The sequence below is a fragment of the Alternaria rosae genome, assembly GCF_020736505.1.
Source record: "Alternaria rosae strain MPI-PUGE-AT-0040 chromosome Unknown BKA58scaffold_6, whole genome shotgun sequence".
Taxonomy (NCBI): domain Eukaryota; kingdom Fungi; phylum Ascomycota; class Dothideomycetes; order Pleosporales; family Pleosporaceae; genus Alternaria; species Alternaria rosae.
Window position 1 is genome coordinate 2,380,771 of NW_025763575.1, and position 15,526 is coordinate 2,396,296.

The window sequence follows — 15,526 nt, forward strand, 5'->3', positions numbered from 1 at the left end:
GCCGTGATTGGCGTCAAGATTCTCTTCTGTTGGCAGGACCTTCCCAATGATAAATCCCCTAATACTCCGATGAAACGTGTAGTTGCTGGACATACTGTCCCTACTTGGGAAGCCGTTAACATAGAGCTTGCACTCTCGCAGAATGCTGCTTGCCATGCACTCGATTGTACCTCGATGATCTCGTAAAAGATTATGTTTTTGCAGTGTCAGTGTCTTTGGCATCGTGTTCCGAGCCGGCATTTCTGGTAGATGACTTGACTGGTGATTAGGGGCTCACAACTGGATCCATTGGTTCGGACACAGCGGGAAGGCGAGAATTTATGGCAGACTAGATGACAGTGTAGAATATGAAAGAAAAAGTTGATTTAGTAACAGTCGGTTTATATGCGTACGAGCTATCATCAAAGCCCATACGATGGTAGCGAAAGTGCGATAAGGGGAGAATACCTGTGCTGAACCGTGGATGGAATGTAGCAGCATAATGTACCAAGAAGGTGTTTGATGCAGTTTCGTTTGCGATACATACACAACAAAAGGCATCGTATGTGGGTAGACATAGAATCAGCACTGGATGTAGCTCAAGATGAAGCAATTTCTTCGTCTCCAAAACTTTGCTATGGCGTGCCAGATTATGCGAACTGTGGACGTTCCAGCTTTGCAAACTTCGTCCTCGGCTTGTTAATAGTGCTGTGCATCGCACGAAGGCCATGGCGGGTTGGACATCTGGCGTCTCTGATAGAACGCAATCCGCGCCCTCCTGGTTTAAGGGTCATCGTGGTGCCAGGTCATCACGGCGGATTGGGAGACGGCAGTTGGCAGACAGTGAGAGTGGGACAGTACTCTGGTCTGGCAACGCGACCCTTGCAACTGGTCATAGTGTTATTGACTATGACTGTCGTGCGCGTTACTGGCGTGTTGAGCGTAGGGTTAAGGCGCGCCTGCTAAGGCCGAGGTCAACTCCGCTTGGCCTGTGCTTCTTTCCCCGCAAAGCAGCTCTCTGGAACAGCAACTCCACGACTGAGAGCAAGCGAGTCATCAAGATGCGCGTCCCGAAGCTTGCCCTTATACCGCAAGCTTCTGGCTTGACGACCGCACTCGACAAATATCCAGAACGCTGATAGAGCGCCGGTGCCATCAATCCCAACCTTAACAAATTGCATCCATCGAGAGACCTCCACGATGTCGCTGTCGCACACGATGAACTTCTCGATCCCCGATGATCTGAAACAATACCTCGCCGATCTTGACAAATTCATCGACGAGAAGATCACTCCGCTCCAACACAAAGACGACAACAACCGCTTCTTCGACCACCGCCGCGAGCACGCTCGAACCGATTGGGACAATGGGGGCCTGCCGCGCAAGGAATGGGAGGAGCTGCTGGCAGAGTCGAGGCGACTGGCTGATGAAGCCGGATTTTACAGACTGTCGCTGCCAAAGCAATACGGTGGACAGAACAGTGCCGACGGACGAGGGAGCAATCTCTGGATGGCTGTCATCCGAGAGCATCTCGCCGCGAAAGGGCTGGGCTTGTTCAACGACTTGCAGACGGAGCATTCAATGGTTGGCAACTTTCCTGATGTTATCATGCTCATGAACTTTGGCAACGAGCAGCAGAAGAAGGAGTTCATACCGCTGCGGCTGCAGGGCAAGTTCAGGATGACGTTCGGCTTGACGGAGCCCGGTCATGGCTCGGATGCGACACACATGGCGACAAAGGGGCGGCCGGAGACAAGGGACGGCGTGAAAGGTTGGCTGCTGAACGGATACAAACGGTGGCAGACTGGCATGCACCACGCTACACACTGCTCGGTCTTTGCGAGGACGTCTGGAAAGGATGGCGAGATAAAGGGTATCTCGTGCTTTGTTGTACCGGTAGAGACGCCAGGTCTCAAGGCAGAGTCGTATGAGTGGTACGTCGTTGTCCCACAGCGCTGGATTTTGTTTGCTAATAACGCCTAGGACACTGAACATGCCCACTGACCACGCCACCGTCTCAATCAAAGACGTCTGGGTACCCGAGACCGCCGCATTGGGTCCCATCCACAACGGCCTCGGTGTCGCGCAAGCTTTCGTCCACGAGAACCGCATCCGCCAAGCAGCATCCTCGCTCGGCGCTGCCGTCTACTGCGTCCAACAATCCGTCGAATACGCCAACGAACGCGCGCCCTTCGGAACCCCTCTCTCGCACAACCAAGGCATTCAGTTCCCGCTCGTCGAACTTGCGACGCAATGCGAGATGCTGCGACAGCTGATACGTAAGACTGCGCTGGAGATGGACTCTATGCCACACAATGAGATTGAGAAGAAGATTGGCGATAAGGTGTCCATGTGCAATTACTACGCAAACAGGCTGTGTACGCAGGCGGCAGACCGGGCGATCCAGGTCCATGGTGGCAATGGATACTCGCGACACTATCCGTTTGAGCATATCTGGAGACACCATCGCCGGTATAGGATCACTGAGGGTAGTGAGGAGATTCAGATGCGGAAGGTTGCTGCGTATTTGTTTGGTTTTGGTGGGAGGAAGAGTTTGGTGGACGCCACGAAGGCGGAGTCGAAGCTGTAGACCCTCTTGAGGAGGCTATAGAAGCAGCTTCAATCATAGCAATCTACGAAGCCACTTGTTGAACCCAGGCATTGCATCTTTCTCTGTGATTACAGGTAGCAGTACCACGATTAGTAAAAACCACACACAAAAGGCTACCACCCAGAGCAAAGTCAATCGCAGTGTGGCGCTCTTTGGTGGTGCCGGGAGCGGTTTTGTTTGTTGTTCTTTCGTGACTGAATTGGCTACCGGTAATAGAGGCACTGATGGGAGTGGTTTGGAGTGACTTTGTAAGCTGAGGGGCTTTGGTGCTGCGACGCGTTTGATGGATCGGATGGTGTTTCCGGTACTGGAAGTCTTTGGTGGCACTGGCGGGCCCTGATCCTGTGTACGTGGTTTTCGGTTCCGTACTTGTTGGCTAACGGGCCCTTTTTCCGACATTGTGGCTATGTCCGAGTAAGAGAGAGATTATGAGGCGCGTTCCAGGTGCTTGATGCTCACGGTATCCTCCAGTGCTGGGCTGGGCATATGGAGACGCGCGATGCTACGCCGAATGCGGTTAGTAGGTGGCGTAGCGGCCAAGTTGGAGAAAGAGCTGCCGACATCATCGCAACTCTCACACTTCGGTGATTGCTGGGACAGCATATGTTCATAGTGAAAAGCGCGTTCCTCAGTTCTGCTTCATTGTCTCGACATTAACCTACTGTATCTTCTTCAACAGACTGCGTAAAGCAGCGATGTCAACGAAAAAAGGGAGGGTGTTGGTTCCACCGTTCGATTGTCAGTAAAGGCCCCAATAAGCCTCTACCTTAGGTCTCGAGACCTTCGTTGTGGTAACCGGGCTCACGTTCCCGCATCTTCGACTATCCACTCTCTCAAAAGCTGGACCAAAGTCCATTGCTGAGACAGCCTGCTTCTGCCGTTTGAGATGAGCGATCCCGGAGGACACCGTTGCTCACCACCCACCGGCGCTACTGGGGTGCGTGGATTGTCGCAGTTCCGTCAATCCCCTAAGCGGCTCTGCCAGCCGGGGATTGAGATTGAGCGTTGAGGTGCCGATACATAATGCTCGTCAGCGCAACGACACCTCATGAGACCAGGGTCGTAAGCGTCCGTCAACGTCTCCACCCTAATTCTTAACGCTTGTGAGCCGAGGTATCGAAAAGACTGAAGAAGCTATTTTAAAAGAGTGGAAGAAGACGTGTTAGCAAAAGTGACTGAAGCCCGTACCCGGCTTCAGATAATGTGGATGAGATGGCTCTCACGGGGTCAACGTTACCATTCCAGACTTTTCTCTCTCTAATAACGATGAGCTCGGGGTGAACTTTTACTAACTTCCTCAGGGTTCCTGCAGGAAACCATGCACGCATTCTGGCAGTTGTGTGCAGAATTTGTGGAAGAGAACGTAGAAGAGAGCAGGCGGGCTTTTGTAGTGGGACGAGTCTCGGAGCGGAAGCTCTTCGCTCCAGTAGTCTAGGCAGCCTAGCTAGTATTCACTATTGACGCATGGACCTGCCTTCGACAGGCGAACTGATTTCTGAGCAGGCCTTCTGTTTACTCCGATCCTTCCAATAACTCAACCCAGTTTGTTCATCAGTTCAGCGCCGCCATGGCTCCTCAGCGAGCAACTACGCCTCGCGACAACGGTGCGGGTGACGGTAAACAGCTTAAGGGCCGGTGGTCACGATCAGAGAAGGCAGCAGCTCCAAGCCCCCTGAGGCACTCAAGTCGTTAAGTCCGTATCCACCCTACTGCGACCCGGAAAGCACTTCCAATTTGCAGCCGCAGGCAGAAAGGAGACCGGGGCGCTTAGGAGAGTTGCCTAGAGTCTGCTCGAATACGTCGGTGTAGGAGCGCATATCGACTCCTTCTACATGCGCGGTTCTGCCCCCGACGAGCAGACTGGGACATATCGCAAGCCCTTCTTGGACTTGGGCTTGGAACAAACGTTCGCACTCACTAAGCTCGTTTTCCACGATGTCAGCTTCAGAGATCTTCCAGGAAGCGTCGCCCATTCTGTCGACCTCTCGAGTGTGTGCTCGCTTCGTCTTATCCAGTGCGTATACATCACTGACCTCTTCATGTTCTCCATGAAATCGGATTATAATTCCAAGATCAATATCGAAGACCTGCGTATCCAAATACTTGACTGGGACGAGCCCCTCTTGTGGGGAACCCACGACTGGGCGTTTACGAACTTCATTACCAGTTTCAATAGCCTACAGTCAGTGTGTATGAAGGTATGCACCCCTTGGGTTGGGTCCAGGTCTGGATACCCGAGGCTGATCGACATCTGGCGTTACCATCCCGGCCTACGGGTCTACTATGTAGATTTCGGAAATGAAAACGATCTTTCACTCCGCGACATGGACAGCCTCGCCTCCTACTGCCCTGGAATTGACGTCTTTGGTTCTCGCGACGTTGTTCTCGGTGCTCCGATACATGATGGCGAATGGAGCGAATTCGACGACGAAGCTCCGTATATCACCGAAACTCTGGCCGCCGAATTTCGAGAATTGAAGACATGGAAGATCCACTATAACACAGGTCCTCTCTTCGAATATGAAGATGGTGATGATGTTCGCCGCCTTGTCGCAGCCTGCCTCTTTGGATTCTTCCGCGAGGCGTGCGAGGAGTACAAGGTCGAGTGTAAGCTCAAAACCGTCATCTTGAGCGATCAAGATGACGTCATTCCAGACCATATCTTCCTTCGTGACGGCCTGTCACAGGGCCTCACACACAGCTTTTGAGGCCTACGTTGGACACAGATGTTGTGGGTGATTTGGGTATTTGGGGGTTGACGCTTACATGATGAAAACGCTTTGTACATAATTGTTCTAGAGAGGTTTGTAGGCATCTGGGGCTTTTGTTCGCATCTTCTCGGAAGCTGCCCATGAGGATGTGGGGTGTAATTGCATATATAAACTTCAACTTCACGAGATCCTACGTTGATGTAGACCTCTAGGGTGGCCGTATTATCCGAGATTCTGGCGACCATGTGGGGGTGATCATGTCGCTAATCTGCCAAGACCGCAAGCGCGATGACGTACCCCGCGTCGCAGGCGCAGCCGCGTCAACCATCTCTCATGTAGCCAACTATGGAGCCATTACCAGATTCTGGTTCTGACATACTTCGCTCCCCACCACCATGTCGACCACCAAACCGCTTACGCCCGCGCAGACGCACGCCCTCTTCGACATCCTAATCCACCACCAAGTCTACTCTGAAATCGAAGCCTTCAAATACCCCTCTACCATCGATCAATATGGCTACCCCTTCCGGAAGGCAGACGGTGTCCAGTCGACAAGCCCATTGCTACAGAACATGCTCAACAAGTTTGCGCTATGCAACCCCGCCATAAGAAACTTTGGGGAGAGCTGGTGGTCCGACAAAATCCAGACGCTAGTTGCGAGAATGGCCGAGGCGGAACTGAGTGAGAGCTACGACAAAGGCGCTATTGGAAGTCGGAAGGCCCTTGCGACGGCGGCGAGTAGCATCGCTGAGTACGTCGCGAGAGGTATGTTGGGTGGATACCCAGCAGCGAAGAAGAAGGAGAGCAAGAAGGAATACGACACGAGCAAGCCAGAAGACGTCATACAAGGCTTTGAAGAACTAGTCAAGGATGCAATATATGGGGATGCTTTGGACGATCTGTATGAGAAAGTCAAGGCAACGCCAAGACTGGAGGACCATTCCAGCAGTCTGCAGGCAGCGCACGAGTATATGCTGTTGAAGTGAGTAGTTCAGGTGGGGAGTCTGTTCATGAACTAAAAGCCTCAGTGCCGCATCCTTCCTCCACCATGTCTTCGTCATGTCGCCTGACGGCCAATACCTCGTCCGCCTCCTCGAGAACCTCCACCGCCTCATACCATACACTGTCATCAAGCAGACATTGCGCGTCGGAAACGCAGCGACTATGATCAACGGCATGGTCCGATTAGTACTGGCAAAGCTATCAGTGACAGCCATGACCAACTGGATAGGCCTTACCAACAACACCAACGACGGCATGAATCTTCTACAACAAATTCTGTCGACAGTATTAGCATGGGACACATCCGAATTCCAAAAGCGGGCAACGAAACTAGAGTCGTCACGTAACGCGCCCGACAAAAAGGTCTTCAAGGCACTCAAGACATACGTCTACTCTTCACGGGAGAAACATGAAGCGGCGCGAAGCCAGTCAATATCCGAGTCGAAGTCAATCGCAGCCGTCATCCTCGAAACATCTGACCCTCCATACAAGATCGATGCCGAGACGCTGAGCGAACACCAGCACAGCGTAGCCATGGAATACCTCAGCACATACCTTTCTATTCGCGATCGCGAGGAACTCACTAAGGTTCTCTGCAAATCCAACCCCGATGTCCTGACTTCCACCATACGTGACGCCGTCACCGGCATGGATCCCGTCATCCGAGCCATACACAACGCCGTTGATCTTTCCGGCACTATAACCGACGCAGAAGCATTCATCACCGACCTCATCAAGACTGCCAAGCCAAAGAAGAAGGGCACAAGGAGCCGCGAGACTTCTAAGTCAAGACCGAGCTCACCAGACCCAGCTAGCATCCTTGATCAAGAAGCAAGCGACGCCCCTACCGTGGAAGACTTCGTCCAACTCCTCAAAAAGCACGCCCCCTCCATGCACAAGTTCCTCCATCAAGTCACGAAGAACGCGCCCGACCTCGCCCAAGACTACCTCGTCTACGCCAAACGAATATTCTCCGAATTCCGTGTCGATGAGCGTGCCAAAGAAGCCGAAGAAAGAGGCGAAGGCGGCGCAGGCAACATGACAGCACCCCTACACTCGCTCTTCGAAACTCTCAGCAAAGACAAACAAGAAGAGCTAAAGACACTCCTCGACCAACACGAAAAGCATCTCACCACCCTGAAATCGACGTCACAAACCCGTCTAGAATCCATCATGAAGCCCGCCCCTTCATCACAAAACGGGAAAGGCACGACGCATGGTCCGGGTATGTATCTATCACGCTGGAACGCATTGCTGGATAGTACTCTCATATCACCTGCTACCATTCACGGGCCTGTGCGCAAGGGTTGGGAAGTTAAAGGGGAACTAGACGGCAAGGGTCTCAAGACGAATAGCTCGTTGTTAGATAAGGACAGGAAACGGGATCGCGTTACCGCCATGATGGCCGATGGGACGGGTGACAAGGTCGAGCGGAAAGAAAGGAAGAGAGATGGGTTAGAGGAAGAGAGTATGGAAGTTGTTTGGGAGGGCATGAGGGATGGTTGGGTTGGTGTTTGTCGGGGGTTGGAGGTTATGGGTCCGGAGTAGAGTGTATGGATGGGTAATGGAGGCACTTTGGGTGGGAAACACACTTGCATAGAAACGCAAAGGGAACGGAAGGTACACGGTGGTGGAATACGGTATACGCTACATAGATCCATGATTCAAACCCCGTAATTACTACAATTGGTAAAACAGTCACATCCATCCACCCGTATACCCTGCCAACGCACCCGCCTACCCCACCGACACTATTACAGAAAGGCGGCAGCCCATACTTCGTTAGCCGAGCGGTGTAAATTCTATATCTCGTGCGTAATGTCGCTCGGGACGAATATCATACCGCGAGAACCCCGGATCCGCCGGCTAGTCGTTCGAGATATGCAGATCACCGGATACCGGATAAAACCGAGGACCGAGCCCAGGAATGTATTGTCTCCTGACTGTTGCTACTGACATCGTTGCTTGTGATTTGCGAGATGTGTGATCTCATATTTTTTGTTAGTCTCGCCATGGCGAGTGGCATGTGCTGGACGTGGAGCTGGATGCGGAACATTGCGGATCTGAGCTTCGAGGGTACCACATGCGTGCTGCGTCTCAAGGTGCATAGAACACCCCAGAGAACAGTTGGTTGTGAAGTGTGTAGAGGTATCATATTCGTATCCTCTACTAGTCTAAATCATAAAAGTGTTAATGGTATCTCGTTAAACATGCATCTGTCCAAATCTGTCGTCTAAAACAAGTCAAAAACGCCCCCAAGCCCTCCATGTCCGTACAATCGCGCACTGCAAGTGCTCGGGTGTCCAATCTAAACCAGAACTAACTTTCCCAATGCATCCACATCGGGCACTCGGAACCCCTCCTCACCCTCCTCCCAAGCTACAACGCCCACACTAACTGTCCACGCAACAATCACCATCCGCGCTACGAAAGCAATTGTACTAACATCCAGCGGTAGTTCCGATTTGAGAACATGCTCTATCTGCTTCGCTAGACTCCTCTCTTTATCATCCATCGATGTTGTAAGCGCTGGGCTCGCTTCCGTGATGTCAGATGAAAATGTGCTAGAGCGATTCGAATAACGAGTACTACGGCGTGAAGATGTAGAGATTCGTTTGCGCTGCTGCTGTTGTGGTTCGGACGACGATGCTGATACGGGAGAGCAGACCGTCTCTGCGCTTTTGCTGGCTGGGGTGGAGGAACTGTGCGCCGCGACGGCTTGTTGGTATGCACGTCGCATCTCTTGTTTTGTTGCTTCCTGGACTGCAGCAAGAACATCTGGCGCTTTCAGGTCTGGTATGAGGGCCATGAGGCGCTCGAGGAGGGTTGTGTAGCGTGACATGCGGGCTGTCTTGTCGGCGAGAGTGTCAAGGGTTGTTGGGTCGCTGGCGAGTCTACCGAGACGTTCGCGCTCGCGGAAGAGGAGACTGGCGTTTTGAGGCTCGTAGAGAGGCCCCAGGATATTGAGATGGGGTGTGTGGCGGTGAACCTTGTCGACGAGTTGCTCGAGGCGCTGAAGTAGGCGTGCGTGAGGGAGACCGGCGGAGGCGATGAACTGGACGGTCTTGATCAGGGGTTTTGAGGCGAGGGGCACAAGGCCGCCAGAGAACGGCAATGATGCGATGGCGTCTAGTAAAGTGTTTGAGGTATGGACTTCGGTTGATGTGGCGAGGATGTGGAATCGTGCTTCGCGGGAACTGGGTAGCGAAGCGAGGAACTTGGATTGTGGTGTTCTTGCGACATATGGGTGTATGTATAGAGAAGCTCCTGCTTGCAATGCCTCGAAAGACTCGTCTGTGATGAGAATACTGTGAACGCCAATCTTATCTTGTGAATATGGGAGGGAGCCAGCCGCAAGGTGCTTTGCGAAGAGTGGTGAAGTGCCTGAGCCTTGCGCATGCCGTTGTGATCTGCTGGGCTTTTGTTGTGTGAGCGCGATTTGGTGTTTGGAGTCTGTCGTTGGCGAAAGACCCATTGAGATGCCATAGGCACTGCTCTCCGATGACGCATCTTGTTGGCCAGGACTGTTGCTCAACTGACTTCCAAGAATTACAGAGAGCGCCGCAAGTTCGGAAGCAGAAACCTTTACGCTTAACCGTCCATCCTCATACTTTGCAGTTTGACCATCCTTGGCCCAAGCTCGTTGTACAGATTTCTGGTCGTCGTCTCGCAGTCCTTTGTGCATCGACACCAAGGTAGACGACGGCTTCTTCACAGATAAGCCCCTAGCCAAACCCATCTCAACCACCGATAAATCCAAGCTCTTCCTCGCAGTCTTTGGGCTAGGGTCTGCTCGCCGAACATTGGACATCGACTTTGACCGCCCCACGCCGCTCGCAGGTTTCTTTGCTCGAGCAAGGAATCTCGTCATGTCTCCGGGGTGTGATGATCGCTCCGAGATTGGTCGGTTTCGAACTTCGTTCGCGAACGCATCGTACAAGGTTTCGAGGGGTAGTTGTCCAGGATGTCCTTGGAGGTTGATAAACAACGCGGAGGAAAACAAACCCTCGTCGCCAGCCTTGATGATGCCCGACAATGTTGGTACCCAATGTCCTTTGCTAGAACTTTGCTTTGGAGTTAAGAATCTCTTCCACGAGCTGGAAATTTGCGTGAGTTGAACCTGCCGCTCAGTCTTGCCGTCCGTAGTAAACATGTCGTCTGTTGAAGTGGTCTTGGGCTGCTTGTGCAGGAGGAAGCGTGTAACGAGTGCCATGGCAGCGACAAAGCAGAGTCCAAGTACGACGCTCGCTGCAACTATTTCGTTCGTGTGCATTCTAGATTCGGCGGGTGTTGTCTCTTATACAAAATGTCGCTTGTTGTTAGTAGGCCGTTAGACCCTGGCAGGTCTGACAGGAAGTAACCTTGTCGCCCAATCGGAATGCAGGGAAGCTGCCACTAATCCCTGGGTCGCTGTCTCGGACATGCTGGCAGCCGCTTCCTTCGTGAAGATGGTCCCAGGCGGCCAGGAGTCATCCATCATCCGTCAGCGCGAATCGTGCTGTCCCGTGGTTCGCTTCATTTGTCAGATAGTCATCGAAGCAGTCATCTTCCTGCGAAGGCAGCACGCTGACCGTCAAGTCAAAAAGCACGCACGTGTCTCGCGGGCGCTGTAAGCTTCAGGAATGCCTGCAATAGCCACGTCTGGATGTTTGCATGTCCAAAACAACGTGCGCTTTTGGATGCCGTCTCAAACAGCCCAGCAGGCAGACTTGTGAGATCAGAACGTGATTTCCAACGATGCAGATCTTGATATCCGCGCAACCCCACGCGTCAAATCAGAGTTTGGCTACACGGTTGCAACTGTTTCTGCCCTACAGGATCATCGTGGCCAGCGGAGCGTCGGACAAGGAAGGGACGAAGAGGGTCTTGGCGCACAGACCTTCTATGATGGCATCCCCACGAGGTTTGGGTTGGAGAAGCGCCGAAATGGCCAAAGCGAATTACCTTTTCCCAGGTTTCAATGCGATGTAAACAACCGTGCTTGATGGAAAAGGAGATAGGCATAGTTGCGACGTCATAAGAGGTCGGGATAAGATGGGAGCCTCGAAGCTTAGCAGGTGAGTCGCACCCCCTCAGATCCAGGGTGCGAAATGCTCCGTCGACCCACATCGGTAGGCACCGAAGATCTCCGAACACCACCAATAAAATTCAGTGCAAGGGACAGAATTTTTGTCCGCAACTGCGATCGCTTGTTCTGGAACTGCAGAACACATCGCGACCGGATCTTGCGGATGGTCGCGACCCGAGACGCCCGGGAACTTCAGCTCGGCCTCTCGTGATGCGCGCGGAGTAGGAAAGCCAGAGTATTCGGCCAACCGCACATCACGCAACAAGAACTTGCTGGACGATTCATTCAAAGCCGGATGTGCAGTGACTGAATGAGCGATCAAAGATCTAACCAGGTTTGGCGGCGTGGACAAGTGCGCTTCTACTCTGATTCATACGGCTTTCGGTGTTTACGGGAGCGCAACCATCTTTTGTCAGCAGCCGGCTGCTGACTCTAGCTTAGATTGGTTTGCTTTGAATGCTCATCACAAGAGATGGATGTATCGCTCGGCTTGAATTCGACCATCAGTAGGTGCAGATGTCGTCGCATTTGAGGCCTGTGGAATTCGGAGAGGTTCCATGTGACTGCTTGGTGTTGCGACCTTGGTGATATGTTCCAATAAGCTCTTGTACTCTGAGAAGTTTCTTCTGTGATAAGAGAATTGGTATTGGATGTTTGAAGACCAAGATGAGTTGCGCGCGGACGGAAAATATAGTAAGACACTGTCGAACCCGGAACTTACACGTCGTGCTATACGGAACTTGCTGTGACATGTCGGACAAGCCAGGCGAACGAGCTGCAGCAGCGCCAATGGTGCATATCCAATATAGCACTCCAGCCATACCATTCCACACGTTTGCGAGGTCGGTACGTTCTAGAGTCTGCATTAGCTCTTCGCAGATATGTGTTGTAAGCGAGATCTGGCTGCTATGTGGCTCGCTCAGAGCTCCGGTTTGGACACAAAATGGGTAGCGACTCGACATTGCAGTAACAGAGAAAGGCAGGCAGCGTACGACAGCAGTCGTGTAGATCGTGGCAGCGAGACGACACGCCTCATAGACCCAATCGCAGGAGTTTGGGTGATCTGGAGTGTAAGCCGAAGGCAGATTTGCTAATCGATCGCAAATTTCAGCCATTCTTGTCTTGCAAGAGACTTCATTGGAGGGCGGATAGGCTATATGAACGTCTGCAGCATTGCTAGCGGGCTCAAGTGCTGTGCTTTGCGCCAGGAATAGGTCGGTCAAGTCGCGCATATCTCGAAGTAAGCCACATGTAGTCGATGAACAACGCTCTTCGTTGAGAAGATTTCGGAAGTCAGACCATGGGCAGAACAATGGAGATTCTGGGATTGCGACGTCTTCCTTGTCGTTGACCGAATCGTACTTTGTAGGCTCCCACGACGCAAAGGTCCGCAGGGGTTGGGCTTCGTAGACTAGATCGCAGTGGAAACAACACCTGAAAGCATCATTAGTATGTACTCTTCATTAGTAGGTCGTGAAGCTTACGCAGCGGTAACTTGCGCGATTATCACCCTGCCGGTGTTGTCCATGCCGCCGCACAGGTGTATCATCTGTTCGATGCCTCTTTCGTGACACCGTACCGTGGGCTCATCACAGCTCCATATCTCGCCTCCCATCAAATGTAGCATCACCAGGAGAGTTGACACGGCGTGCTTCCGGGTGAACGACTGATGTCGAAGCCTGAGCATGACCAAGGTCTCATCTCTGACAAGCCTAGTCCTTGTACTTTCGCCTGGAATTTTTGCGAGCATATCGAGCCAAGTACATGTCACGGACATGCCACTGAGCAATACATGGGGATGAGCCATCATTTCGGGTCCCCATGCCTTGACAAATGCTTCTGTTCCAAACACGCGCATACCTGTATGTGTCAGCCTTTGAACCAGAGCATATGACGTGCATAGTCTGGAAAATTATGTACACCTACATATACGCAAGATGAAACTGCTGTTCAAACTAGGGTTCTCGAATTGGGGCAGCACCTTGAAAGGGTCAAACCCGTCTCCGATCTGAGAGAAATTGGTCGCGAGCAAACGAATCTTGCGTTCTTCCTGGCTCTCGGTGTACTCGTATTCAACAACCTTTTGGAAGCTTCTACTCTGCCGTCGGCTTGACCGAGTTGACTGACAGCGTTCAGATGCAGCATCATCAGCCCGAACCCCGCTCGCTTCCATGGGCGACCTCGTAGTCGGTACATGATAAGGAGTTTGCTGATCATATTCATAAGGAACAAGCGCCCTCGATGTTCGTTTTGTGGGACGTAGCTGAGCTTGGGTCGTCGTAAGCCTGACCTGCTCGGCGACTATTGGTTCAGTGTAAAGAGTTGGTACTGCTTCGGGCCGTTCCCGAGGTGCTGCATTGCCGTTGTTTATTTTGTTCCTATGGTACCTCATCGCCTGCGAACGGACGCTTCGTCTTGCCTCCCCGTCTTTGAATTGAGTAGGGTCTGTCGCAGTAAGAAAGCGAAGTTGAAAAGGTCCATCGAGCTTTCCACGGCGACGCGCCGCTCTCGTTGTCCCGCGAAGGGTGTTTGGCCAAGCATCGTTTCCAGACTGGCGATTTGTGACAGCGAGTGAAGCGACATCAAGCTCGGAGATCGCGATGTCACTCTTGCTACTCGAGGTTATGATGGAAGCCATGAATAATGGCGTGGTGCCCCAGAATGCCAAGAGAAAGCGGGGTCTGGCTGAGCGCAGGAAGCAGCCACGATGCCACACAGCATCCGGCACCTACAATGCCTCTACACCTGTGTATTTATCGCCGAAGAAGAGAACGCGCTTTTGTTTGAGGCCAGGGCCTGGGCTTGTATCAGCCGAGGCTGACATGTCGGTGAGCCGCCCCATGCAGGGCTCGGTCATGGCACTGCATGCGTTCACGGGTAATACGCCACCTCATCGCCTGCATCGGGACCCACGCTGCAATATGACAGGGTAATAGGTATACACTGAACAAGGCTGTGGTGGCCTGACCAACGACGCTAGAATTTCGAATCCACTGGAGTAAGAGAGGATTACAGGATCGCTGACCTTCTTTTCAATACGCGCATTGGGACGTCAACAATTTGGCCATGATCTTTCGAACAGCCTTGTCAAAGTCAACAAGCAACTGCCACAATATGATTTCATCGCTCTGGACAGTAATATGTTCTTGGTCTGTTATCAATAGAGGCAAATTCTCTGCTGCCGACATGTCTGCGTCCCAACGCCGTGCGACGACATCAGCTGGCCGGATCGTCTCGTTGCTATCAAACAACTGCACCATCCTGCGTTCAACACCGAACGTATAATCGCAAGGCAAAATTGCTCCTGAAATATCGTCAACTTCTTGGTTCTTCTCCCTCAGAACCTGTAAAACACACCTTGGCTCCTCAGCTTTACCCGGGCCTCGTGCCACCGCTCCTCGTCAATCAGGCTTGGCATATCATCCAAACTCGGCGACAGCGATGTTGGGCTGAATGGCGAAGGTAGGAACCGCCGTACGTGCTCTAGGGCTTCCGATACTGTTTCGCCTTTGTAGAATATCCGTCGCTTGACCTATAACGCGACGAAGCGACCGTTTGGCAAATCGTACAGCAGACGATACTGCTCTTCGAGCGTGAATGCATCGATGTCGTCGATGTAGTAGTCTGCGATGTAGCCGTGGATAGCCATGGCGCTTCGGGTGGGGTGGGTAATAAGTCCGTACAAGTTGGGGACTAACCCAGAGAGTCGAAGAAAGAGCTCTGGTCCATTGGCGTCTTTCGATTGCGCGCATTGAAGTAGAAATGTCGACGAAGCATTTTTTTGGCCCTCTGACGGCGCCAGACGGCATATTGACAGATTGCACGCTGCGACGAACGAAACACACCCGCTATTGTTGGCGCCACGAGAAAGGAAAAAGAAAGACACGGTCTGAACGCATTCGCAAACTCACACAACTATTACCGTGCTGTTTTACCAGAACGAGATCTTCATACATCAAGCGCTACCCACTATCCCTACTCGTATACCCCCTACTCTCGAACCACCGCTCACTAACCACCGACCTAACTCCCTGCGACTGAACCATCGGTCTCCTACCCGCTATCGTCTCAGTATAGTACCCCCCTTCCTCCGAAAACTCAAGAAGATATTTCCCATTAATAGTACCAAATTGCCTATTTGTCCATATATTCTTG

At 52.3% G+C, this 15,526-nt stretch overlaps 7 protein-coding genes across 7 annotated transcripts; 4 read left to right on the forward strand and 3 right to left on the reverse strand.

Annotated features, from left to right (window-relative positions):
* The first annotated feature begins 408 nt into the window (after window positions 1-408).
* On the forward strand, window positions 409-965 carry BKA58DRAFT_387607 (uncharacterized protein). Its single transcript, XM_046170582.1, has one exon. It carries the CDS (start codon window positions 502-504, stop codon window positions 943-945), a length of 444 nt encoding a protein of 147 aa, XP_046024697.1. The 5' UTR covers window positions 409-501; the 3' UTR covers window positions 946-965.
* Window positions 922-3,034, forward strand: BKA58DRAFT_387609 (acyl-CoA dehydrogenase/oxidase). Its single transcript, XM_046170583.1, has 2 exons — window positions 922-1,913; window positions 1,963-3,034. The coding sequence occupies exons 1-2, from the start codon at window positions 1,180-1,182 to the stop codon at window positions 2,567-2,569; spliced, it is 1,341 nt and encodes a 446-aa protein (XP_046024698.1). The 5' UTR covers window positions 922-1,179; the 3' UTR covers window positions 2,570-3,034.
* A 1,089-nt stretch (window positions 3,035-4,123) lies between these two features.
* Window positions 4,124-5,506, forward strand: BKA58DRAFT_387612 (uncharacterized protein). The gene has a single exon (XM_046170584.1). The coding sequence runs from the start codon at window positions 4,423-4,425 to the stop codon at window positions 5,296-5,298; it is 876 nt and encodes a 291-aa protein (XP_046024699.1). The 5' UTR covers window positions 4,124-4,422; the 3' UTR covers window positions 5,299-5,506.
* Window positions 5,507-5,633: 127 nt separating this feature from the next.
* BKA58DRAFT_201184 (PX-associated-domain-containing protein) lies at window positions 5,634-8,067 on the forward strand. The gene is made up of 2 exons (XM_046165827.1): window positions 5,634-6,283; window positions 6,330-8,067. The coding sequence occupies exons 1-2, from the start codon at window positions 5,697-5,699 to the stop codon at window positions 7,849-7,851; spliced, it is 2,109 nt and encodes a 702-aa protein (XP_046024700.1). The 5' UTR covers window positions 5,634-5,696; the 3' UTR covers window positions 7,852-8,067.
* Window positions 8,068-8,575: 508 nt separating this feature from the next.
* Window positions 8,576-10,824, reverse strand: BKA58DRAFT_201220 (uncharacterized protein). Its single transcript, XM_046165829.1, has one exon. It carries the CDS (start codon window positions 10,574-10,576, stop codon window positions 8,612-8,614), a length of 1,965 nt encoding a protein of 654 aa, XP_046024701.1. The 5' UTR covers window positions 10,577-10,824; the 3' UTR covers window positions 8,576-8,611.
* An 819-nt stretch (window positions 10,825-11,643) lies between these two features.
* BKA58DRAFT_201193 (uncharacterized protein) lies at window positions 11,644-14,399 on the reverse strand. The gene is made up of 3 exons (XM_046165828.1): window positions 13,298-14,399; window positions 12,856-13,231; window positions 11,644-12,805 (listed from the first exon to the last, which is right to left on the reverse strand). The coding sequence occupies exons 1-3, from the start codon at window positions 14,007-14,009 to the stop codon at window positions 11,875-11,877; spliced, it is 2,019 nt and encodes a 672-aa protein (XP_046024702.1). The 5' UTR covers window positions 14,010-14,399; the 3' UTR covers window positions 11,644-11,874.
* A 309-nt stretch (window positions 14,400-14,708) lies between these two features.
* Window positions 14,709-15,020, reverse strand: BKA58DRAFT_441233 (uncharacterized protein; the record flags this gene model as incomplete). Its single annotated transcript, XM_046173801.1, has 2 exons — window positions 14,709-14,869; window positions 14,924-15,020. The coding sequence occupies 2 exons, from the start codon at window positions 15,018-15,020 to the stop codon at window positions 14,709-14,711; spliced, it is 258 nt and encodes an 85-aa protein (XP_046024703.1).
* Window positions 15,021-15,526: the final 506 nt, after the last annotated feature.